The 25,980-nt window shown below is 42.3% G+C and overlaps 3 protein-coding genes across 5 annotated transcripts in view; 1 reads left to right on the top strand and 2 right to left on the bottom strand.

Annotated features, from left to right (window-relative positions):
- Positions 1-6: 6 nt before the first annotated feature.
- wnt4b (wingless-type MMTV integration site family, member 4b) lies at positions 7-8,666 on the bottom strand. The gene is made up of 9 exons (XM_079694505.1): positions 7,270-8,666; positions 6,771-7,082; positions 6,211-6,364; positions 5,763-5,847; positions 4,622-4,753; positions 3,670-3,812; positions 3,424-3,564; positions 2,837-2,999; positions 7-425 (listed from the first exon to the last, which is right to left on the bottom strand). Exons 2-9 carry the CDS (start codon positions 6,857-6,859, stop codon positions 256-258), a joined length of 1,077 nt encoding a protein of 358 aa, XP_079550631.1. The 5' UTR covers positions 6,860-7,082; positions 7,270-8,666; the 3' UTR covers positions 7-255.
- A 5,575-nt stretch (positions 8,667-14,241) lies between these two features.
- LOC307046961 (uncharacterized protein) lies at positions 14,242-20,079 on the bottom strand. Of its 3 annotated transcripts, XM_079693635.1 has the most exons (8): positions 19,579-20,079; positions 16,176-18,802; positions 15,923-16,007; positions 15,624-15,755; positions 15,428-15,537; positions 15,219-15,340; positions 14,999-15,073; positions 14,242-14,703 (listed from the first exon to the last, which is right to left on the bottom strand). In XM_079693635.1, exons 1-2 carry the CDS (start codon positions 19,750-19,752, stop codon positions 17,180-17,182), a joined length of 1,797 nt encoding a protein of 598 aa, XP_079549761.1. In that variant the 5' UTR covers positions 19,753-20,079; the 3' UTR covers positions 14,242-14,703; positions 14,999-15,073; positions 15,219-15,340; positions 15,428-15,537; positions 15,624-15,755; positions 15,923-16,007; positions 16,176-17,179. The 3 variants fall into 3 exon arrangements, with proteins under 3 accessions (XP_079549761.1, XP_079549760.1, XP_079549762.1); XM_079693634.1 differs by having other exon boundaries at positions 15,923-18,802; XM_079693636.1 differs by having other exon boundaries at positions 15,433-15,537; positions 15,923-18,802.
- A 2,936-nt stretch (positions 20,080-23,015) lies between these two features.
- Positions 23,016-25,980, top strand: part of chd4b (chromodomain helicase DNA binding protein 4b) — a 70,364-nt gene continuing 67,399 nt past the window's right edge. Inside the window, 4 exon segments of the mRNA XM_079691485.1 lie at positions 23,016-23,259; positions 23,518-23,724; positions 24,345-24,460; positions 25,681-25,959. Coding sequence (XP_079547611.1) covers positions 23,661-23,724; positions 24,345-24,460; positions 25,681-25,959 — 459 coding nt within the window. The 5' untranslated portion in view covers positions 23,016-23,259; positions 23,518-23,660.

Below are 25,980 nucleotides of genomic sequence, written 5' to 3'. Positions count from 1 at the left end.
CGTTGTCAGTTTGTTGAGTGTCTGTTTCTGCACACCTGTTGTATGTATATTTGATGCATTTGATACATGTACTCTAACTTTGCAGCTTCAGTTGAAAAATGAGTTCAATTAAGACCAGAGTTTTAGAATAATTGTTGCTAAAGGTGTGTGTTAGGCGTGCTATTGTCTATCTTGTCCTCATCCCTTCTTGTGTCCAGATTGGTCTGTCGGGTGGTGTGTTGGGGTCTTTTCTGCTTGGTGTGTTTCGGGGGTCTTTTAGACTCTGCAGGTGTGGATGGTGACGGTGTTCTTGCACTGCTGGCAGCGGACGGAGCAGCACCAGGAGAACTTGCAGGAGCAGCGCTGCACCACCTCCGCCCGGCCCGCCCTGTACCCCGGCCCGCAGCACACCAGCTCACAGCCGTCAGGGGCCAGGCGGGAGGTCCCTGTGTTTCAAAAGGTACGGTTATTTATAGAGCACATTTTCAGACACAGAGGCAATTCAAAGTGCTTTCCATTAAAGCTCATCTGTTATGCAAAAAATCCACTTCATGTCTCTCCTACATCAACATGTGTCCCTTCTTCTTCATGTCTCTTCTACATCAACATGTGTCCCCTCTTCTTCATGTCTCTCCTACATCAACATGTGTCCCCTCTTCTTCATGTCTCTTCTACATCAACATGTGTCCCCTCTTCTTCATGTCTCTCCTACATCAACTTGTGTCCCCTCTTCTTCATGTCTCTTCTACATCAACATGTGTCCCCTCTTCTTCATGTCTCTCCTACATCAACATGTGTCCCCTCTTCTTCATGTCTCTTCTACATCAACATGTGTCCCCTCTTCTTCATGTCTCTTCTACATCAACATGTGTCCCCTCTTCTTCATGTCTCTTCTACATCGACATGTGTCCCCTCTTCTTCATGTCTCTCCTACATCAACATGTGTCCCCTCTTCTTCATGTCTCTTCTAGATCGACATGTGTCCCCTCTTCTTCATGTCTCTCCTACATCAACATGTGTCCCCTCTTCTTCATGTCTCTTCTACATCGACATGTGTCCCCTCTTCTTCATGTCTCTCCTACATCAACATGTGTCCCCTCTTCTTCATGTCTCTTCTACATCAACATGTGTCCCCTCTGTGGGAAGAGACTCTGAAAGTTTCAGGGGAAAAGATTCTCTCTCTTTTGTCCTGATCCATTTATATAAAAACCTGTCTGAAAATGAGCTGATCAGATTTTGGCCACTTTATGATGTCATAACGATGTGTTGGCTTGTGTAACCATTAGCCAATCAGCAACCAAGGTAATCCCCCCCCCCCCCCCCCCCCCCCCCCCCACACCTTATCACCTGAATCTCCTCCTAGAGCCCCATTGTGTTCTTTGTAACCAAATGTCTCTCAGAGGGGCGTGGGGAGGGGCTCCTTATTTTCATCTAAAGCAACAGACAGAGAATCAGCACTTTTGAAACAGGGCTGAAACAGAGGGGATTATGGGTAATGCTGCAATGATCTGTTTGGTGTTTCAGCCAATCAGAGACATGTTCTGTAGATATCTGAGACCTATAATATATTGATGAAAAACACTATAATAGGGGACCTTTAATGCTTTATAAGTTAGCAATAAACATGTGAAATCGACTCAAGCTACTGGTAGCCAGTGCAGGGATCTAAGAACTGAGGCCGATATGTTCTAGTCTTTTTGTTTTGGTCAGAGAGTAGCATCATTCTCCTGTATTCATTTTCATTGATACATTCTCAGTTGTTTCCAGAGGTGGGAAGTAGTGGAGTACAAACACTTCGTTACTGTACTTAAAGGTGGGGTAGGTAAGTTTGAGAAACCGGCTCGAGATACACTTTTTGTTATATTCCATGGAATGCTCTTAACATCCCGATAGCAATGAATATCTGAAGTGCTTTGACAAAAAATCCATAAAAAAATGTCATCTGTGGAAGCCGTGGTACTGTAAAAAGCACGACCAATCATTTGAGCCGGCCCGGCTAAAATAACTGGATGGCCTACCTGCCTGTCAGTCTTCCATCTGTGCACAAACTTATCTCTTGCCCTCATTGGTCATGTGCGCGTTCGTGTGTGTTGGAGGAGGGGCTCTGTAAGGAAGTGGCAGATTTTTTCCGGCTGCGTATTTTCAAATTCTAGCGCACTCAAGCTGGTTTCTCCAAAATTACCTACCCCACCTTTAAATAAATATTTCTGGTATCAGTACTTTACTCCACTACTTATTTTTCAGATGACTTTTTACTTTGACTTCTTACATTTTGAACCCAAATACTTGTACTTTCTACTTCTTACATTTTGAATACAAATACCTGTACTTTCTACTTCTTACATTTTGAATACAAATACCTGTACTTTCTACTTCTTACATGTTGAACACAAATACCTGTACTTTCTACTAATTACATTTTCCAAACAGGCTGGTTCCTTTAGTTTGAATGTGTGTTTGGTGGCGTGATCATTATTATTTAGAGTCATTGCGTGCCTATTGATTTGAACACGATCCGTGTATCCATCATTTCCTGGTCTTTAAAGAAGAGGGACCAATGAAAACGTTATCATGTTGCCGTTGTTCAGCATGGAAACATTCATTAGCTAACAATGACATTATTGTTCTATTAATATAAAGGGAGGTGAGGTACTCTTTAAAACAGCTGCTAGTTACTGGTACTTTTTACTGAAGTACATTTCAAAGCCCTCTTTACTTTTACTTGAGTAAAGAAGTTTAGTCAGTACTTCTACTTTCACCAGAGTATTTTTAAACACGAGTATCTGTACTTCTACTTGAGTAAAGGATGTGTGTACGTTTGCCATCTCTGGTTGTTTCCCCTTCACGTTGATCTTACCGTTACACCTCCTGCCAGCAGTGCCAGGGATACCGTTGTCGGGGTCGAGGTGGCAGAAATCAGGAGAGGGGGTGAGGTACAGGAGGTCTCTGGCAGCGGGGGGTTTGACCTGCGGGTCGCGGGGGAGGAGGGCCGTTCTGGATCCTATACGAGTCAGGCGGACCTAAAGAGAAGAGGGTGAGGATGGCAAGATTAGACAACTACAGCCATGGCTTCAAATACCACTTCCATGTACTGCCTTTAGGGAAAAGGTATAGCTTCCCCTGTGCAAAGAAAACTTGCATTAGACATTTATTGGGACTGTTGCCATAAAATATCTTAATCCATAAAAAAAGCTAGATTGCTCCCTCAGCAGACAGCATTTCATATCTATTTACATTGGGCTCTTTTGGCTCCTATGGGGTATTGTGTTCTATTGTTTATGGTTTTAATGTATCCTCTTTAATATGCCAAGTGTCTACCTTTCACACGCAAAAAGTATTTTATTTTGTTCTATTCTTGTGGAGAGTTACAGACTGGGAACTTTGATACTTCAACTCATGTGACTTATACATGTGGTTACCAGCTTAAAACATGTAGTCTGATACCTCTGTGGCTCCATCAAAGCGTTCCTTGAGCACCACACCGACGCGCCTGAAAGGAGGCATCACCTTCCAGCAGGTCCTCAACTCACAGGAGCCGGAGACGCCATGACACTTACACTCCACCTGCATGTTGTGAAGGATGGCCTGAGGACGAGAGGATGGGGAATAAAAGCAGAGAAGATCAAGTCTCACGGATGAAATCGTCTCGGAAAGTAACTGAGATGTAGTCAAAGAGGTGTGAGCGCCAACCTTTCTGCCTGCCTCGTTGTTGTGGAGGTTCATGAGTGGTCGCCCCGCTGACACCCCTTTGGCTCGTTCTGGTTCATCCACAAATGTTTGGGAGAAAGCCACACCGTAGGACAGGTTGTCACTGCAGCCCGACCACTGGAAGCCTGAGGTGGGACAGAGTATTTGGATATGTGCACCCTTAAAGCTAGAGATTAACACATCCAACCTTTTTCAACCTTATACCTGGGCTTTTGTTATTGGCCCAAATTGAGTACTGATCCCATGCCAATGTTTAAATAATAAGCCATATGCCTGGTTAAAAGTGAATTGGATCTTTTCCCAAGGCAACATTAGACTTGACTTAAAAATTGCTTTCCTAACTTCACAATAAATTAAATTAAGAAAATATAAACTCGGAAACCCGCTAATTACCTTAAAAAAGTAATAAAATAAAAAAAAAGGTCAAAACTGGTTATAAAACTGCAGTATAATGTGCATTTAACATATATAAACATAGATTTTATTAGCTGATCAAGCTATTTGAGTCAGTATCGCTCCAAAATCAGTAATATCATTGTATTCCTTCATGAAACAACCGCACATTTGAATTTAAAGCTCAAAAAGACCCACTGGATCACACAGAAGCAGCTGATAGGAAAATATCTGCTCTCTCTGTCCGGCATGTGGACATTAGCACTACACTTTCCAAAGTTTAACCCATCAAAATCAGCAGCATTTTTTTTGCTACGTGTGTCAGACAGTACGGAGTTACATTACATGTCACTTGTTAGACGCTTTTATCCAAAGCGACTCAATACTGTGGGCAATCCCCACAAGAGCAATTTGGGGTGAAGTGTCTTGCCCAGGGACACAACCACATGCAGACTGCAGTGGGGTTTGAACCTGCACAGTCCACTGCGCCACACAGCCTCCCACATTATGTCACATTATCATGCAAAGGGGTCCAGCTCACCTTCGGGGCTGACCCCCCTGACCTTCCTGTCGCAGCCGCAGCGGTCCAGCTCCCCCCGGGTACAGGCTCTCGTCACCGCGACCGCCACGGCTGCAGAGGACAGGGCGTGGACAAAGGCCGCCTCACGAGTCCCTGCAACCAGAAGAACACATGTGATCAAATCAAATCAAATGCTGTTGATGTATTGTGATTTGAAAGGTCCCCTATTATTCTGTTTTTCATCAATATATTATAGGTCTCAGATATATACAGAACATGTCTCTGATTGGCTCCAAACACCGAACAGATCATTGCAGCATTACCCATAATCCCCTCTGTTTCAGCCCTGTTTCCAAAGTGCTGATTCTCTGTCTGTTACTTTAGATGAAAAATAAGGAGCCCCTCCCCACGCCCCTCTGAGAGATATTTGGTTAAAAAGAACACAATGGTGCTCTAGGAGGAGATTCAGGTGATAAGAGGGGGGGGGGGTTACCTTGATTGGTGATTGGCTAATGGTTACACAAGACAACACATCGTTATGACATCATAAAGTGTCCAAAATCTGATCAGCTCATTTTCAGACAGGTTTTTATAGAAATGGATCAGGACAAAAAGAGAGAGAATCTTTTTTTCTCTCTTTAGTCTCTTTACACAGAGGTCTACATGGTGATGTAGAAAAGACATGAACAAGTGGATTTTGCATAATAGGTGACCTTTAAGGGTGTCCATTATCATCTGGCAACAGCTGGAAATTAGCAATGTTGGCTAAAGCTGCCCCATTTACTGTTTTTTGTGACAGTTGATCAATGGGGACTGTCCACGACACTATAAACAAATAAACTAAACTAAATCAAACTTGATTTGTATAGCCAAATATCACAAAACACGTTTGTCTCAGTGGGCTTTTCACAGATTAACAAACAAACAACCACATTGTATATGATGGAGTTACAGCAAAATGACAAGATAGTGTGTGGAATACAAATATAAATAAAATAAGATACAATAAAAATACATAAAACATTCAAATTAACTACCATAAAAATAAAATGCCAGCTCTAACTAAAGGCTTTGTTAAAAATGTAGGTATGTGATGCAATAAGTCTTCAGGTGAGAGTTGCATGCATTCATTAGCAGGTGATTCGATTACATTTTTAGATACCTTGGTTCATGACTCTGCCAAAAACGTTGATCCCTCGTGAGGTGGTGGAACAGTTCCAGCGGCGATTCCTGAACTGGTGCTGGCACTTTAGAGTTAAACCGTGACACACAAAGCAGTTAGCAGTGAGATTAAGACTAATAACTAATGAACTGTAAGCCTCACTGTGTGGAAGACATCGGGATCATTTGTTTGTATAATAATACTTTATTTTAAGATCAAGTCTGCATTTGTTCTTGCCTCACAGCAACTCTGTTTTCAACATCGAGAAAGACACACAAACAAGAAAATACATTTGTACTTTGTAAAACAGCATGTAACCATTAGATACATGCATATAGATTTCCTGGTTGTGATTTTGCAAACATTGTGATGTACAATCCTACTTTTTGAATCAGTATCAGTGCATCATTCTATACTGAGGATATGTTGATAAACTCTTTGACCTTACCTCTTCGATGACCATCTCGGCGGCCTTGCGTACGGACTCCATGACCTCCCCTCGCGCCCGGCACACCCCCACCTGCCCCGGGGTCAGCCCCCTCAGCCGGGCACATGGAGCCGCGCCGGACACGGGCCTGGAGCGGGGCAGCCTGGCCAGGGAGCTGAGGCACAGAGAGGGGAGTTATTGGGCATGAGGGGGGCAACATGGATGCATAATGAGGCAAGAAAAAGGGGGAGTGGTGAGGTGTGGAAAAAGAAATTATTGGGCATGAGGGGGGCAAAATGGATGCATAATGAGGCAGGGGGGGTGGAAGAGGAAGAGCGCACGAAGAAGTGAAAGGAGGGTACAGAAAGGATGAAGAGGTAACGACCGGGCAGAGTTTTAGAGAGGATGGAAACAAGGAGAAGACACAGAGAGGGAGAAAAGAGAAAAGGTCACCAGGAGAGAGACAAAGAACGAGAGGGGAGCGACTGAAAGAGATTTAGAGACATGTCACCATCTTTTAAAAGTTATAGCATGACAAACAAACTCCCTCTTTCTCTTCCTCGCTCGCACGCTAGACTTACAGCCAGTTGGTTGCCATGGTGGGGTGGGTTGCCCATAGCAACAGGAGGAGGAGTGGTGCCGTGAGATTGACAGTGAAGACAGTTGGCATCAGACTGTCCGTCTGTCTGACTGTCTGTTTCTGTGTCTGTGTGTCTGTCTGTGTGTCTGTCTGTCTGTCTGTCTGTCTGTCTGTGTGTGTGTGTCTGTCTGTCTGTCTGTCTGTCTGTCTGTCTGTCTGTCTGTCTGTCTGTCTGTCTGTCTGTCTGTCCGTCTATCTGTCTGTGTGTTGCTTTATGTTTCTCCCACAGAGTTTGGGGATGATCCCCGCATATCTGTTGAAATTACAAATTCACAGATTAGAGACAAAATTCAAAAGTTCATCATCCTATTTTTCCTTTTCAATCATCGAAAATTGTATTACTAATATTTGATTTCTAAACTTTGTGATCATGATTCTGCAGCTTTACAACAGAATACACATTTTATTTATTTAGTTTTGCAAAAGTAGCTGATTCTTACCAGTTCATAGTCCTGTGGTATCCAGTTATCCTACTTTTGTTCTTCACAAGTTGATCAAATTGAAACTTAATCCCAATTTCAATCAGTAAAAGTTGTTCATCAGTTTCTTCCCTTGCACTGGCGCTGACAGCAAAAGCATGCTCACAGGAATGTTTGACAAACTGCAAGCATCCTTTAGACGCAAAAATAAGTCCACATGTCCACTTTAATTGAACATATCAGTAGAAACTTCAGCAGAAACAAAAAAAATCTGAGAATGCTAGTAAAAGTCAATTTTTACAAAAACATTGTGTCAGCAAGTATTGAGTTTTGTCTCCAGGAAACAAATGTGTCCACTCCACAGGTTGAAACAGCAGGAATAAGTGAGTCAGGGAGATGGGAGTGATGGGTTATAAAGGAGGTAGAGAATGAGGGTGGGAGAGAGAGGACAGGCGTCATGCTGAGGGAGGGGAGGGGGACGCTTTGGGTGGGATAATAGTTGCACTGCGTAAGTATTAAGAGTGTAATATTCTTTCTATTGTATTGAGGTTGGCATGAGACGTACAAATCTGACTCTGCACTTTAGATAATGCACTTTGAATAATTATCACAAAGATATGTGTGTCTTTGTCCCATGTGTTTTCAATCCCTGCATGGGGTGCATTTGCTGCTTAGAAACATTTTATGAGAAGACAAACTAAAGCCTTTTGTTTCCCCTTTAGAAAAAACTTTGCAGGAATATTGATCCGCTAGAAGTCCCTGTAAGAAATCCTCACACCAGGAACTATGACACAGCATTTCTGTTTCCACGTATGTGTACATGCATGGGAAAAAGTGTCTCACCTAATGTTTAATTTTCCCAAACTTTGTTGCTCATTTTACGAGTCCCCCCCCACCTCCCCTTCCTCTATCTCCCCCGCATTTGCCCTCTCGTTCTCCCTCTCTCCCACTCCCTATATTGTCTCAGAAGAAGGGGTGACATTTAGACAAGGGGAAGAAAATACACTGCTGACAAATATTGGAACTGAGGCAAATAAATCACCAGATAGGAGGGGAAAGAGGGCATAGAGAGAAAGTGGATGGGTGTTACACCGAGGTTAGGGAAAAGCAGTAAAGAATAACAAAGCAGGTTTGTGACACATAAACTCAGGAAAAAAATTACATTATGTTGATGGATTTGTTTAGTAGTTAAGAAGGGAACCTGAAGCGCTCTAAACAATGTGTTATCCATAATGCACTAAGAATCACATGGCATTACATTTAGACTATATAAGTGCACTTGTTTTGCAGTTTATTTCATAGTTTCCCCTCATTTTGTTTCTATATATTTAGCCAGTGATGTAACATTAAAAGAATAAGAATATAAGAATAGTATCCATATATATCGAGAAAGGACACGTCACATTGTTATCATTTTAAATCTGTTGCCTAACACTGTCCTTTGCTACTGCTCGACTTTAAATTTTGTAAAAACGTGTGTTTCTTTTAACTGTAAGAGTTGTAAAAGAGTACTGAAGGTCTTTTATGACACAAACAGATATTTGTGAGGAGTGATCAAACTTCAACTATTGGCTATATCTATCAAATTAATATATTGAATCCACTACGCTTAGCCTTGCGCTACTTGAATGCTAGTTTTGCTACTCTGCTAAATTATGCTAGTTAGCTTTTAGATAGCTAGCTAGTTTATATGGCTTTTTTTCTCCGTTATTTGTAATGTTCAGCTTCTTCGTCTCAGTAGGGTATATCATAACCCAGATAGCTAAGGATAGTTAAGATAAACAACATTGAAATCATAATGATAAAGGAGACAAAATGGGAAAAAGCTTTCGCACAAGTGCTAGCTGTTCCTCTCCTACCGCTAAGATTTTTGGTGTACAACTGTTGCGCATACTGTGTTTGTTTTGTTCTGTAATATCTATGATTTTATTTTCTGGATATTTAGTTGTAAGTTGGCTGATTTGGATGGGGGCACTTTATTTTATAAAAAAAACAGAAGCTATATTGCGAATTAATTAGCAATTGTTTGATGTATTGCAAGTTCAAAGACATCTCTTTATTCCCAGAGGGCATTAAAGTAAAAAAAGTTGTGCCACCGTCTTGTCGCACCTGATGAAACGTAATTTACTGCCTGTAAGGCCTCCTTTGTTGAATCAGTTGAGACAGTGCGACACTGGAACGAAAACATTTGCAAACTTTGCTGTGGTCTCCGTCCAGGATTTGGTGGCCCGTTTTACCTGAACCCTCTGACACCCAGTTCCTGAGTAACTGATCACCCCATCCATCACGGGGACACACACACACACACACACACACACACACACACACACACACACACACACACACACACACACACACACACACACACACACACACACACACACACACACACACACTTTCCTGTGTCTATATCTGCAAAGACAGGTTTCTTGTAGGCCCCCTTCCCTCCTTTTTTTTGTCCTCCTCATGTCGTATTCCCTCCTTTGTGTCCCCTGTTTCTCCAAGTGACGTCTTCCGCCATCTCCCCCAGCAACGCCATGGTGATGGGCTGGCCACTGTCATGTCCGGCGCCTCTGTTATGCTCATCCCTTCACCCCTCTCTCGTAAATAACTTGCCCTCTTTTTTTTATCTTTATCTTTCCCCCATTTTGTGGACATTGTATCATGCTGAAACGGTCCTGTACTGATTGACTGTAGCCAGGTTGCAGAGCCTAAAGAGATGCTTGTTAAAGCGTCAGCATGACATACACATGGAGATGACTTGTGTTCACTCTATACAGGGGGAGGCAGCAGCAGACTCTCTCTATAAAGGGGGAGGCAGCATCACACTCTCTCTTACAGGGGGAGGCAGCAGCACACTCTCTCTTACAGGGGGAGGCAGCAGCACACTCTCTCTTACAGGTGGAGGCAGCAGCAGACTCTCTCTTACAGGGGGAGGCAGCAGCAGACTCTCTATCTCTCTGATGGCTCCCACAGGATTGTTGACATCCACCTGGATTCATCTTCTTATTATAGACGCATGCATTTGGACTATACCTATGTTGTAAATGCATTATCTTTTCAATTTACACACGGCATCTATTGCACGTCTATCCGTCCTGGGAGAGGGATTCCTCCTCTTAAATGTTTCCCCTTTAAACTGTGTGGTGTTTTTGGAAGTTTTTCCTTGTACGATGTGAGGGTCCAAGGACAGAGGGTGTCATCTTGATATTCAGTGCAAACTGTAAAGTCCACTGAGACATGTGTGATATTGGGCTATATAAATAAACATTGATTGATTGATATACAGGGGAGGCAGCAGCAGACTTTGGGAGAGTCTACAGGGAGGTGGGGTGACTCCACACTGACCTCTGCACCCTGGGATGGATGATGGGCCTCAGAGCCTCAGAGTGACTCATTAACCTATTTCCGACCGAGGTCATTATGAGAGAGCAATGTGACCTGCCACCTTTTACTGTCACCTTCCTTCGCTTCGTTACTTCTCTGCAGTTGAGGGCGACCTGCCTCAGCAGTGCGGATGAAATAATCGGCAGCAGGCAGAAAAACATGACTGCATGTGCATGAGAACGCTCACATTGCTCTGGCATCTCTCCCAACAAAGAGCTGCACGCACTGCTGTGTATGGGTGTGTGTGTGTGTGGTGCGTGTGCATGCATATTATGGGATGGCGGGCGGTGGTGTTGTCAGGCAGGGAAGGGGGGGTGGCAGAGTGCGCGGTGAGCTGTGTGCACATGGGGGGAGGGGGCAGAGGGAATGGACGACCCATGAATATTATGGGATGATGATGGTGGTGGTGTTGGGGGGCTGGAGGAGGGTGTGTGAGGTGGAAAAATGGCAGTGCATATGGGATAGAGGGAGGAGGTGTTGGTGACGGCGATGCACGTGAGTGTACGTGCACGCGCATACATGTGAGGGGCATTCAAGCGATAGTAACAGACAACGGCCAGACATAGCCTTTGTTGCTATGCGATCTGTATGCACCGTACAGTGGGAATATTGCAGAGCGGCCATAGTTGTAAAAGAAGCAGTGGAAGGCCTCTGGGCTCATATTTGGACGGTTTCCTGCCCCTCCTCTCTTAGCATATCTACTGAAGCCGCTGTGCAGGAAATACAATCTAGAAATCTTTGCTATATGAATGAGTAAAGACCCAGATGAATACAGCTTATGTATAAAATGTTAAGTTTTCATGCTTGAATTTCTGGCCTCCAGGGAGCAAAGTGCAGAACTAGAAGTCCCTCTTTAACTGTGAAGATATTAATAATAATGTTGCTACTGTAAAATGTATTATCTGAATTGAAATGTCATATGCATCTTCTTCCAGACCTCAGAGGTATAGTTTTTGGTTATTTGACAATGGGGCTTTTTCCCATCATTCCAATTTTTCACAACTTTGTCAATCAATCTGTTTCTGTTCCTGTTTAAATTTGTAGTTTTTAAAAGAACAAATATATTGGGATCATCCCAGTTAAAAGCACTCCATTGCAGCCTATACAGTTTTAATAGACAACATGTAATAGATAGATCAAATCAGCTATGGGTCAACAATAAAAGTATTACTCACTATCAGAGGGGTAAGTTGTTTTGAAGCAGACAAATACAGCAAACAGAGATTTTCTCATGTGTATGATCTATTTTCTTTTTACACAGTATGCAAATCATGTGTAACTTTCCTAAAGGTAATGTTTCTTTGAATGACCTTAATAACATAAGTAATATTGTTTTAAATAAGAGACGTTTTTTGATACTAATTGTTTCTTGCAGTAGTGTGGACACCAGTCATTAGTCCAATACATCCGTAGGATCGGGGGTTGAAAACGAAGACAGTCTTTTTGGCTGTCTTTCTCAATGTAAAACTGTCTACCGTAAATTACACCCTTACCATGCAACAGCCTTCCATTTGGTCAGTAAGCCGTTGCAAATCTTTTGATTCGAGTAGAGTTACCAAACTGAATTTAAGAGTTTTTAAAATGATGCACAAGAGACCCTTTGAGTATCAATCATAAGGGTTTAAAGTATAATATGTGTCAATGATAGACAGTGAGAGCTGTTAATTATCTCCAAACTATTTCAGGGAATCAAAGATATAGATTTAATTACTGATTTACAGATTTTTTTGTGGGACTTTCACATTACTGTTAATGCCAAAATACAGATTCTGTGATTAAGGGGTTGCAAATAGAGATCTTAATGCCTGAATGCCCCAGTGTGTCAGTAAGTCTGTATGCAGCGTGATTAGACTCTCGCGTGGCCTTCAAGTACTCTAAGCTTTTGATCGAGTTCAAACAATTCAAATAGGACTTGTTGAACATTTAAGTGTTTTCACTGTAAAATTCTGGTAGGCTAAAAACGTTATTTTCATTATTAATATTTCAGAAGTTAAGCAGCACAAGAAACAAATGGAGTAATGTGCAGCTGCAGCAGGCGTGTTTTAGTGAATGTATTTGATTTTGGACAGTATGTTTATATATATGTTTGCCAGTTGATATTGGGCCAAAATGCCAAGAATATTTAGAGGCGATTCTAATGAAAAAATGAAAAAACCCAACTTTTAAGCGTTGTGTTTATTGCTTGGATGAGTCTGAGATATGCAGTCTTGTTTCCTGTCCAAACAGAACCATCAGTTTCTGTGTTTTTAGGAATTATTTTAGCACATGAGACACACACATGACCTCAGATCAAGAAACTGGTATGAAGAACAGGCGCTGTATCTTGTGTAAGATCACAGTCTTCTCGGTCAGAGAGACAGACGTGGTGCAGTCTGGCTGTTATTACTACACATGATTAAGACGTGCAATTCAGAGTTAAATGAGTGTGACATTGTGTATCATTAAGTCCGTATTTAGAGATTTCACTAATTTGTTACCTTGAAGTGCTCCCCCTGCGCTCCTATTTTGACTTGTTGCACATTCCTCTCTATTACTTTGATAGCATTTAACAAAACACACCCTGTTGGGCCAAACATGACCAAATAACGACCACTTTTATTTCCTTTTTAAAATTTTAAAAGATTTTACAAAGTCAAGGCGTGACAATTGTATCACTAATCAAACATTTGCCTCAGGGCAGGAGGCTTTACAATATTTACATATGACAACCTCTGTCCTTGTACCAGTGCTGTATACTCTTGCAGTGTATAAGGCATAATCCCCTTATTAGGTACTTTGACAAAGAGAATAATTGAATACAAATTGAGTGCATGATACAATGTGCTGCAGCACCAGATTTTAGCAGAGAAATGTGCAGCAGCAGGCCTGTAATGGATGATTTATTTGTTGATGAGAGAACCGCAGTGACGCGTCCTAAAACACGGAAGTAAACTCTTTCCGGTTCGTTCGTCAAAAACCAATGCAATTTCTCCATAGGATTTTGGAAAATAGCTCGAAATAAGGTCTGTGGTGGACACACATTTAAGAGACGGATCACGTTTTGTTCAGCCGGATAATACCCACATGTCTACTCTACTTTTATAATTTTCGAATCATAAATCTCGAATCATGCTAACGATATGCTATAAACGAACTACAGCAGGGTCGCTGCTTTCAAATTCAAAACTACAAACTACAACTACAAAAACTACAGATTCAAAATGGGACAAGTTGAAGCGTTTGTTTTAACAGTTTGCAGGAGGCAGGTACTTGCTTTCAAGCAGAGCAGGGCAAACAAACTTAGCTGGAGTGTTTACGTGTTTGGTGTAATGACGTACAACGGCCTCGACAACTTATCTAGTCCTATTCAGCCACATGTTAACAACCATCGTTTTTCAGACACGTAAACTCTTAAAAAATCACCAGTGGGTAGCAGGGGTGGACTGGGACAAAAATTCAGCCCTGGCATTTTCTGTCCAGACCAGCCCACTACATTTTCAGCGGACACTACATAGAAGTCCACTAAACTTGCGGCATCTTCTCTCATGCATACTACAAAGGAGAGTCATATTCCTTGATAGCAGTTAACAAATAAAGCACTTAACTATGAACTCAAGGACTAAAATGGACAGCTATATCAATCAATCTTTATTCATTATAGTGTCAAATCACAACAGAAGTTATGTCATGACTAGGGGTGGGACGAGACTAACGGGAATAACCCTTATGCTACCCTTTCAGTTTTTAGTCTGTGACTGTGAAAATCTTTTGGTGTAAGCCCAGTATTAGTTAAAACCAGACTCGGACAATAATAACAAAAAAATATCCTGACAAATAATCTAAATAGAAACATATTACAGACAGTAGCAGCATTAGAGCTGAAACTCACTCACTCACTAATTATGAAACCATAAATAGAGAATTGGAAAAAAATATATATATATACTGTAGCTGTGTGAAAAGTCTAAGACATGGGTTACAGGTCTGAATAGATATGCATTCTCATATACGTGTATGTGCACAAGTATGTATTGCTCTATACTTCCTCGTCCGCAGCCAACCAGCTCCACTCCTCACCAAATTCGTGACCTGAAAGAAACAGCAAACAGAACTTGTACTCAGTATCTGTGTACTGACAAATATATGTAGCCATGTAGCCTTTTTGTGACGTAGTGACACTTAGTCAACAAATGTATCTGTCATGAAGGATGACTTAAGTCTCAAAAGAGCCCTAAGGCCTACCTGCATAACTGTTAATTGAACTTAAAAGATATGCAGATGTTTGAAATTAAAACCATCAAAATGAAAATCTTCAGCCAGGAAATAATCATAATCAAACCTTTTGTTTCAATCTGAGACAAAACAAGTTGCATAATAAACTCACAAAGTCAAGACGAAGCTCTCAGATATGATGGATGACTCAAGCATCATAGAAGAACTTCTAGCAGGTCAGGAAAACCTGTTTGACAGGAGATAATGGTAGCAGAGAATATAAAGAGATATTTATGAATTACCAATTGTCATTTTATCGCACATATAGTATGTTTCTTCACATAAACCTTTAAACATAACCTTTAAACATACACATATTGCATTCCTCTCACCACATGAAATAAGCTCAGGAACCTAAAAGTGGCCCAGTGAATGATGGAGGAGACAAAGCAGGTCCTCAAAAGGGGACAGAGGGAAAACAACTCCTTAGGCTCTCATATATAGGGTGGTCCACCTAAAAGAGACATGGAAACATTATTAAGTCTCTCCTCATCACAAATCAAGTATGAATTCATATAACATTATAAGACACATGACATACTCAACAAATCATAGACTTCTCAAAAAGTGGTGAAGTGGTAAGGGAGCGAATCCTTGAAAATGGACGGAGGGGGAACAACTCCTCAAGCTCTCACATGTCAAGTGGTCAACCTGAGAGGGAATCGGATACATTATTAAGTCTCTAATCATCACAAATTAAGTATGATTTCATAAAACATAAAAAATGATAAACTCACCATACTAGAGGAGACTCAACAGCCAAACTTTGGTGCAGTGAAGGTAGAGAGTGGAGGCAGAGAGAGAGCAAGTCCTCGAACATGGACGGAGGGGGAACAACTCCTCAAGCTCTCACATGTCAAGTGGTCAACCTGAGAGGGAATTGGATACATTATTAAGTCTGAAAAAATAAATTAAATGTTTTCCTCTGTCCTGCACCTAGAGTTGAAAACTTTTGGGATGTGCGTTTCTTTCAAAACTTTTTTAAAATTATGAAGTATGAATTTATACAACATTAAAAAATACATGATAAACTTACCAAATTCTAACAGTGGTCCTAAATGAGAGAACAAGTCCACATATAGAACAGAGGGAGAACGACTCCTCAAATATATCAGAACAACCTGTAATGGAGAATAATTGATAATTTAGTGTACATGATCACAGCATTAAGGATCAACACATAAGCACAATACAACTTCTGAAAATCATCATTAAAATGACAAATAATGAATTACTACATCCATAATGTGTGATGTGTGATAATAACAATAATATTAAATATTTCTCGCCTTATCAGTGGAGCAGCTTTTTAAGCAGCTCACTCTTCTCTGCAAGTCTGTCTATCACAGAGTCAGAGTCCAAGGACATGAGGATGTCTTTCTCTGTGGCCATCAACATAAATGCCTCCAATTTATCAGATGAGAGGGTGCTTCCGAGTCTGTTTTTAATAAACTTCAAAATTGAAAATGTGCGCTCACAAGCCACCTGTGTGAGGGATAATGTAAGCAGGTATTTATAAGCAAGGCCTAGGACAGGGTATGCATCTGTTAGCATGTTGAAACGGCGAAGTATCTGGTAGCAGCACAGAGGGCATTCTTTGCAGGAGCAACAGCTTATGGGAGTTATCTCAACCTCTTCTGTGTTGTCCTCCTCACCACCTGATCCATCTTCTACTGTTCTTGCTTTGTACTCTGCCAATGGGGATGCCTTCAGCCTGTTCCACTGGAGTGCAAAGCTTTTCAACTCGGCCTGCATATTTTCCTTGGTTGCCCTGCTGTCAAATCCTTGCAAGCACTTGCTTAAGTCTTGAAGGGCAGACTGGGGAAGAGCACTGGTGCAGAGCTGAGGGAAGTTTCTGGGATCCAGACATGCCAAGTCAGCATATAGATTGCCGTGTGTTAAAAAGCGCCTATGAATGGCTTCAATTGCTGTGTCCATGATCCGGTTATGCACATTCACCTCATAGGATTTTTCTGCATCATCCAGGGTCTCATCCTGAGCCATCTCTCCAGGCAAGACTTTCTTCATCCTCCTCCTCTTTTGTGGCAGTGTGGCCTCCACTTCAATGTCCGTGTCATCTCTCTCTTGGATTTCTGTGTTTGTCCAGTTGACAAATGTGTCTGCTGCTTTTTTTACAGATTCAAAATCTCTTCCCAAGCTTTTCAGCGTATCCTGTGTCGATGCCACCATTCTGTGAGCAGAGAGGATGTCCAATCCTGCCGTCTGAAGGTATTTAGACAATGGAGAGGTATGTTCAAATATGCGGAGGAAGATTTGAGCCGTCAAGATCGTCTCATACTTGAGCAATGACTGCATATCCTCTGGCCATGACACGGATACATGGTTTCACTGTTGCCTGTTTCTGTATAGCTGATAATGTCAACAGCACATCAACGTACAGACCATCTTCCGGTTTTCCAAAGAAGCCAAACACCTTCTTCAGGGCCTCATGCTTGGCCCACCAGCGTGTCTCGCCAATAGGAGCAAGGCGTCTACGTCTCTTGTTTCGGCCTGACTCTTCCCACACATTCATCCTTTTATATGACTCTTTGATGAATACCGCAATGCCATTGAGGAGCGCAAACAGGGACCCACTCTCAATAACAATCTGGGTTGTGTTTGCAAGCACCAGATTTAGTACATGTGCGTAGCACCATACATGCACCTGGTTTGGAGATTGTGCAGACAATAGTGAGGAGAATCCTTTGTATTGGCCTTGCATGTTTGATGCCCCATCAGTCGCATTTCCAATGCACATGGTCTTGCTGAGGCCCATTTTGTCCAGAACTTCTGACAGCATGTTGACAAAGGCCTGTCCAGTGGATGAACTGCACTTCAGCACTGCAACAAGCCTCTCATGAACAACATCACTAACATACCTCATAATTATAGAGCATTGATCCTGAGAGGTGATGTCCTGTGTTGTGTCCAGCTGCACTGAAAACATTCCTGCTTTCTTGATATCACTGGAGATGTTTTCTTGAATCAGATGGTGAATTGCATCTATCATTGAGTTGACTGTGGTTTTGGAGAGTAAAGTTACAAGGGAGCCTCTGCCTCTCGTGCCACCAGACAAATGCAACTTTTTGCTGTTCTCAATGCAGCTGTCCAGGTGCTCTTTTAAACAGAAATCATACTTCCCCAGTAGAAGTATGAGTTCCAAGAAATTATTATGATCAACTGTGTGGTCTTCCAGAGTATATGCTGCCTCATTTTCTGACCTCCTGTATGCAAGCCCCCTCTTCCCAAGAACCTTGAAGACATCTATGATGCGCTCCAAAACCTGCCGTCTCTTTCTGACCTGCTCTCTGTGCGCCGACATCTGACTGCCACCAAACACACTGCTGATATCAGCACTGGCGGATTTCAAGAGGTAAGCTTCAGCACAGTTTCTGTGTCCACTGCTTCTCTCATGCTCCTCTGTGCGCTGGTGTATATGCCTCCAATCTGACATTCCACTGATGAACAGACTGCTATCAGTTCTCTTACCGAATGCCATGCAGATGAAACAATACAGCATGTGACGCTCTGGACAGTATGTCAGCCACCTTCTAATGGTGCCGTCTCTGCTACAGAACACTTTCTGCACCACTGGATTGCTACTTTTTTGCTGAGGATGGTCATTTAAAAATGACTGGAGATTTCTCTGATCAGGTTGTGAAAACAAATCTGTTATTTGACTGGCACACTCATAGCTCTCAACAGCTGTTTCCCTCTCAGGTGATCCTGTATTTGGGCTGACACACTCCTCACTCTCTCCAGCCTTTTCCCTCTCAGGTGATCCTGTCTTTGGGCTGACATACTCCTCACTCTCTACAGCCTTTTCCCTCTCAGGTGGTGCAGTCTTTGGGCTGCCTGAATTGGTCTGGCTCTCTCCCTGAACTGACCAGCTGGACTTGCCCTGAACCTGTCTGGGCTGGACATAGGGAAAGCATTTATCATTAGATGGGGAAATAACTCAAAACTACAGAATAATGTACAAGATAAAAGATTAGTTCATATTGAACGAAACGTTCGCGAGCGTAACAACACTAGTGGCTTTGCCATGTTTTCATTATGACACTTAGTGTTTTCCAATGCAAAAAAGTCAGATCTTTGTGACAATACCTGAAAATGCTCAAGACAGCACTATACACAGCCATTTGAAAACTACAGTAAAAGTAACACAAATACAAAGAAATTAAAGTTACACACAAATTATGAAATAGTTATCACCTCAGTAAACAATAAATGAATTGAAAGATTACAATAAATTCAATGGCAAATATTGCAAATTAATCTAATTATTTCCTATAGGTTTACTTATATTTTTTGCTAAAATTCAAAGTATCTCATCTGTATTTACAATACAGCTTGATTCTGCAGCTTCATCTCTACTTACAGCTCGTTGGTCCATGTGAACGTTTACTGTTGCTATGGCTACAAGAAACCGCTGACGTTAGCAGCTCTTAGCTAGCCTAGCTAAATCATCTGAACAATAAAAACCCATAATATCACAATTCGGCATATTTAAACAAAATCAACCACAACTACCAACATTCACAGCCCTTCAACTCTGGGCTAATATGTTGTCACAAGTAGGACTATGCAGTTAATTAGGTCACATCACATTCAATGTAAAAACGTTTTCTACTTTTTTTTTGGACATGTCTCAAAAATGTAGCCTAGCCAGCCCAGGCTAACATTACTTACGATGTATGCCTCCACTCGCTCGTCTCCCGGCGCAGAAGCACCTGCTGGGGCGGTGACCACGGCATCAAATAGGTCCGTCAATTTAGAATATTTAGCAGCCTCCACCTCCAGAGACTTCAGCTTTTTAAGTCGCAGTTTTTCAGCACCACCCGGGCGTTTCTTCTGCTTATCCATTTTCAGCTCAGCAGCAGGCAGCCCGTCCCGCGACTCCCACCCATGCCATGAGGTCCCGCCCCACCCTGGTTTGTGTTGTGATTGACAGCACTGTCAGGGCTCTCTGAGCTTATCAGCTCATGATTGATTGACAATGACAAACAATAGACCAATAATATGTGTCGATGCTGGCAACACACTGCTAGCCCTCTGTAGCCAATTGGCCGGCCCAATTGGAGGGAATTTAGAGGGAAAAAAATGAAAAGAAAAAAAAAACATTGCGGACCGGCCCACATTGGGTCAACGGCCCACCGGGACGATGCCCGGTATGCCAGATGGCCAGTCCACCCCTGGTGGGTAGTGATGTTACTTATTGCGCCGAGGCTTCGGAGCGTGTGCCGAGTAATCCCGAAGCTTTTTGTGAAGCATGTATCGAGGCTTGTATCGTTTTGGGCAAGTGACGTCATCGATGACAAACGAAGCCTCGCTGCCTGTCGATACCACGTGACTGCTTCAGGAAGCGATTCAGATCGGTTGAACCACAACGCTCATAATACCCATGGATGTATAATAAGAACCATATTACCCCTCCTGTACCCGGGCCCGGTGACACGATGGAATTAAAAGAGCTCAGACCCTCACTTATATATCTAGAGGTCGGAACATGCCATAAGTATAAATAGATACAAGCATACATAAATGTAGGAATAAAAACATGAATAAATACAGGAATAAATATTCTGCAGTGTTTTCAGTGAGATTCAGTGTGTGTGCTGTGGCTCAGCTGGAAAGCAGTTGACTCACGACCGCAGGGTCCGCGGTTCAACGACTGAACAATACGTCTTTTTTGTTGTTTATAAAAGCTACAGCTAAATGAGATAATGTAGTTAATAAATGTATTCGTTGATATGGTGTAGCCAACATGGTTAAGTTTATTAATATTATTAAGGAATACAAATCCCTCTTTGCAATGTTTACCAGCCTCCTTAGGCTTTTCAATCACAATCATTCAACTGGAATAAAAACAATATTGTTAACATGAAAATATGATTTAATGTTCGTTGTTTAGTTATTCGAAGGCTTTACTCATTGGGAACTCGGTATGAGATAGAGCCATAGACTGTATATATAAAGGAGAGAGCACACTGTTGAGATGTCCAATATACCTGTTTTACACCCTTTGACCAACAGGGGGGGTTTGTGTTCAAATGAAGCCCATGATGAAGCCTCGTGAGATGAACCCTTTTGCGAACCAATTGGCTGGAAAGCTTCAAAGCTTCATAAGGCTTCATCTCGCCATCACTACCAGTGGGGTCACTGCTGATGTATTTAATGTCGTAGAACAAAACGTGATCTGTCTCTTCAATTTGTGCCAAACACAGACCTTATTTCGAGCTATTTTCCAATATCGAATGGAGAAATTGCATTGCTTTTTTTCGAAGGAACCGGAAGTGGTAAAAATGCTAACTTACTTCCGGGTTTTAGGACGCGTCACTGCGGTTCTCATGTGTACATAGCTACAGTGTAGAAATGTTAATGCAAATCTTAGATCACAGGCTCCTCCAACAGTGCAACACAATAAAAAAGATACAATAGTGCAAGTAAATACAAATCGAATAGAAATAGTGCAAGAGTGAATGTAACATCTCACACATCCTATTCATGCATACTGAACTTGAAGGCCACATTTTGTGTGATTTATGGATGAATTTACTCACCTTTGACCTGCATTCGACCCCCACAGCAGATCAGGGTGCTGGTAAATTGTAAACCTGTCTGTCATCTGTCTTCTGGACCCACACACACATTTTATTTTATTTTACGAGTGTGTTTGCCTCTTTATTTAATACGTCTGCAATGTGCAGCATCTCAAATCGTATTCAAACAAACTGAACATGAAGGCAACATGTTTTTGTGGTTTTATGAATGAATTTACTCACCATTTGCAGATTAAGATACTGGGATTATGAAGATAATAGCCCATTTATTGCACAGTCATATTTAATGTACTGTGTTAGTGTGTCTCAAATGTGCACCACCTCAAATATTCTTACAAACTGAAGTTGAATGCAGCATTTTGTGCGTTTTATGAATGGATTAACTCACCTTTGACGTTCATCAATACACTGGTATTATGTAAACCATATTTGATTAAGGCGTGTTTAGCCTCTTTATTTAATGTGTTAGTCTCATCTCTTTGTTGTTGTTATGCTGGAAGTTACCTCGCTGTACGACAAATAAAGGATTTCTCATTCTGATTAAAACTCTTACATTCATATATTTAGCTTTTTCAAAATGCCTCCAATGTGCAGCAACTCCTCAAATCTCCTTTACATCAAACTGAACTTGAATACAGCATTTGTTGTATTTTATGAATGAATGTCCTCCCCATTGACCTGCACAGTACATCCAGATACTATATGATGTACACCTGCCACTCATTTCTGTGGTGGACGGTCCCACCTGTTGGCCTGCGGTGCATTCAAAGGACTTGTCGATAAAGTGAAATCCTCATGATGTGGTTCAGTTTTTAATAACATCAGAAGGCCTCGAGAAACATTGAAGGCATCATCAAAGTATTTGATCCAGTTCTGCTCCCTGCAGGCTTCCTGTGTTTTGAAGCAACCAAAGTGAAGCTCTTTGACTTCTTGGCATTCCCAGGTGGATGCTCAGTGAGTATTATGGTCTGTCACTAGTGGACTTGAGCTCCCCTGGAGACCATGTGACTGGTGTGTGTGTGTGTGTGTGTGTGTGTGTGTGTGTGTGTGTGTGTGTGTGTGTGTGTGTGTGTGTGTGTGTGTGTGTGTGTGTGTGTGTGTGTGTGTGTGTGTGTGTGTGTGTGTGTGTGTGTGTGTGTGTGTGTGTGTGTGTGTGTGTGAGAGTGTGTGCGTGTGTGTGTGTGTGTGTGTGTGTGTGTGTGTGTGTGTGTGTGTGTGTGTGTGTTTGAGTGTTTTATTTTTACGTCTTTTTTGGAGTTGTATATTATGGGATGCATGCTGGTACTGCTTGAGTATTATGGTCTGTCGAGGTGGGCAGGGAAGGAGGGGGGGGGTTGTCACCATGACAACGGGGTTGCTAAGGGGGCTGGGACTAGTCATAGGAAAAGGGGAAGGAGTGCTTGCATGCAATGTGCCTCGTGCATGCATGTGCAGCAGTGTAGGCATACGTGCGTACGTGCGCGTGGTGGATAGGAGGGTGGGGGGTGGGGGCAGTAGGCTGAGTATTATGGTCTGTCCGTTGCGAGGTAACTATGCAGAGTCCTGTGAGTGTGGGAGGGGGGGATTATTATGGGATGTCTGCCCCCTTTGTGTGTTAGTGAGGATGTTAGCTAAGCTGTGCCTGTGAGGCTGGGGGAGAGAAGAGCAACGTGTTCTGGGTCATTGACGGCTCTTTATTTTTATCTGTAATATTTGATTATTACTACATCCGGGGCTTAATGGGTGAGCTGTAAATGACAACACAAACAACCTATTGATTCCTGCACCGAGACAGAGAGAGAGCACACCTCGACCCGGGACTACACACATAGTAAGTTTCTCAGCTTTGCAATGCTTTAACTTTCCTTTATAACTCGACAGGGCGAATTTGCATACTTGAGAATAATGCCAGTTAAACTTAACTCACTCCTGTGCAGAGAGAGATATCCTAATATCTGCACATGTCAAAGCATAGACAACTTATTTTGCAGGTGGTCAATCACACGCTTTGTGAGTAATCAGATATGAGGGGAAAGGAATGGGATTAGCAACCAATGCATTTTTTATTTATTCATTATTTATTTCACAGCACCCACCGCCCCCTCCCTTCTGCCCGGACACCCCCGGTTCGGCGGTCCCACGTCATTTTCCCTCCTCCCTCGTCGACCGAGGAGCAAGGTTTAGGAGGGATTAATCAGACCAGCAAGACGTGAAATTAAATCGCTGCATAACATGTCGGGCAGCGAGGATGATAGGGAAGACTTTGGAGCCGCCGAGGAGTCCTCACTTCTCCACGGTGAGCTGCTTTTATATCCCAAAGAGAAGAAGAAGGTCCATCTCTGACTCTAAGCTAACGTTAGCTTAAGCTAGCCAGTCCGCCACTCGCCATTAGCTCTAGTTAGCCCAACTTGTAAAGCAAATGTTAATAGTTTTATTATTTTAACTCCTCTGTAAAACTCCAATGTGTGTGTGAGAGGTCGAGTGTGAGCTGTCAAAGTTTTAAAACCGCAGGAAATACAAGTTTCAACCTGTTCTGTTTGTGGCGTTATGAGTGTGTTGGTGCGTGCACGGGTATTTGAGAGCTCGTGCCCGTGCGCGTGTCAGCAGTGTGTGTGTGTGTTTGTTCCCCGTGGCCTACAGCAAGGCTTCTGTCCGCGTGCTTTTCTCTTTCTCAATAATGACAGGTGTCCTCCTACACACACACACACACACACACACACACACACACACACACACACACATTATTATACTTTGTTTCATCTTTGTATACAACATTAAGCTGTCTTTGGCTCTTTTCTGCTGTAACAATGTACATTTCCCCTCTGTGGTACTAATTCTGATTCTGATCTGACACACACACACACACACACACACACACACACACACACACACACACACACACACACACACACACAGGTGAGGAGGAGCAGGAGGATGCTGTGTCTGATGTAGAGGAGATCCCAAAGTCCAAGAAGAAGAAGAAAGGGAAGAAGAGCAGCAGGAGCAGCAAGAGGCAGAGGCCGGTCAGAGAGGTCAGTGTGACATCGTTTTAATGGAAAATGTTAAATATGGCTGTACTAGGTGGTACTTTACACCCCAATATTGTGCACACATATTTATTATATTGTTTTCAAGGGCTTAATAGTATCTGGAATAAAGTAGGTGACAGTCACGCCATTTAATATTTGTGCTGGTACTGGATGTGTATTTTGTAAATTGTAATTTGTGTAATATAAGCTATTTATTTTACACCCCGCCCATTTGACTCTGCATTTGGATTAGGACTATTGTTTATGTTTTTTAGTTTTCTTTGTTTGGTTTCTGCTCTGATTTAATGTAAAGCGTCTTTGAGCATTAGGAAAAGCGCTATACAAATCCCATATATTATTATCATTATCATTATCAATAAGAGTATCTCGGATAAAGTAGGTGAAAGTCACGCCATTTAATATTTTTACCTGTACTGGATGTGTATTTTGTAACTTGTGTAATATAAGCTATTTTTGTCTCTTTACTTTTGCTGTAACAATGTAGAGTTCCCCCTTTTGTGGGACCAATACAGATCTCCTGATTCTCATTGTGAAGGGTTAGGGTTATGTGTTTTATATTAAATGCAAGCAGCACCTAGGAGGTACTTTGGACAGCAGTAGGACAACAACATACATGACATTAAAAACACGGCAGTAGGACAATAAGCCTGACGGCCCAGGGGTAGGAACTGTTTTTGAGTCTGTTTGTCCATGACTTGAAGCTCCTGCATCTCCTCCCAGAAGGCAGGAGAGAGAACAGTGTGTGACCTGGGTGAGAGCTGTCCTTTATTATTTTATTAGCTCTGCTGAGGCAGCGGGAGGTGGAGATGTGTTCCAGAGAGGGCAGGGGGCAGCCGGCGGTTAACGATGCCTTGTATAATATATCAGATTCCACATTGAAAACATTTAAAAAGCTGATTTATACAACAGTTCATACCCAACATTACTCAGTTTACAGTGATATGATAAAGCTTCTCTCGTTCCAGCATCTGAAATGGATTTTCTTTCTTGTTTCCTAAACGTTTAAAATCAACAATGATTACAAAAATCGTATATATTTTTAGAAAATGCTTGTAGACTAATTAAAAATCCATTCAGATTTTCACATCTCAATCTAGTGGCACAATTATCACTAGAAGTTGAAAGGATGGCACTTTCTAAAATATAAAAAGGTATATAAGCACCACTGTCTTTGTCTAATCTGCATAGCGTCTCTGTTGCAGGAGTTGCCCGTCAGCTCCCCAGAGCCCCGGATGGGAGTGGAAGCTGCAGAGAGAGATGCAGGAGAGGCAGGTGTTCGGTCAGAGAGTGAAGGGAGTGATTACGCTCCAGGAAAGAAGAAGAAAAGGCGCTCCAGCTCGGCCAAAGAGAAGAAGAAAGGAGGAGGAGGAGGAGGAGGAGGAGGAGGAGCATCTTCAGAGAAAGGAGGCTCCTCCAGCTCCAAGAGCAAACGCAAAGATCCAGAGCCAGAGGAAGACGAGGATGATGAGGAGGATTGTCTGGTAAATACTCAGTGATCAGTT

This window comes from Notothenia rossii (genome assembly GCF_949606895.1).
Source record: "Notothenia rossii genome assembly, chromosome: 7".
Lineage (NCBI taxonomy): Eukaryota > Metazoa > Chordata > Actinopteri > Perciformes > Nototheniidae > Notothenia > Notothenia rossii.
This window is presented reverse-complemented; position numbering and strand designations above follow the sequence as displayed.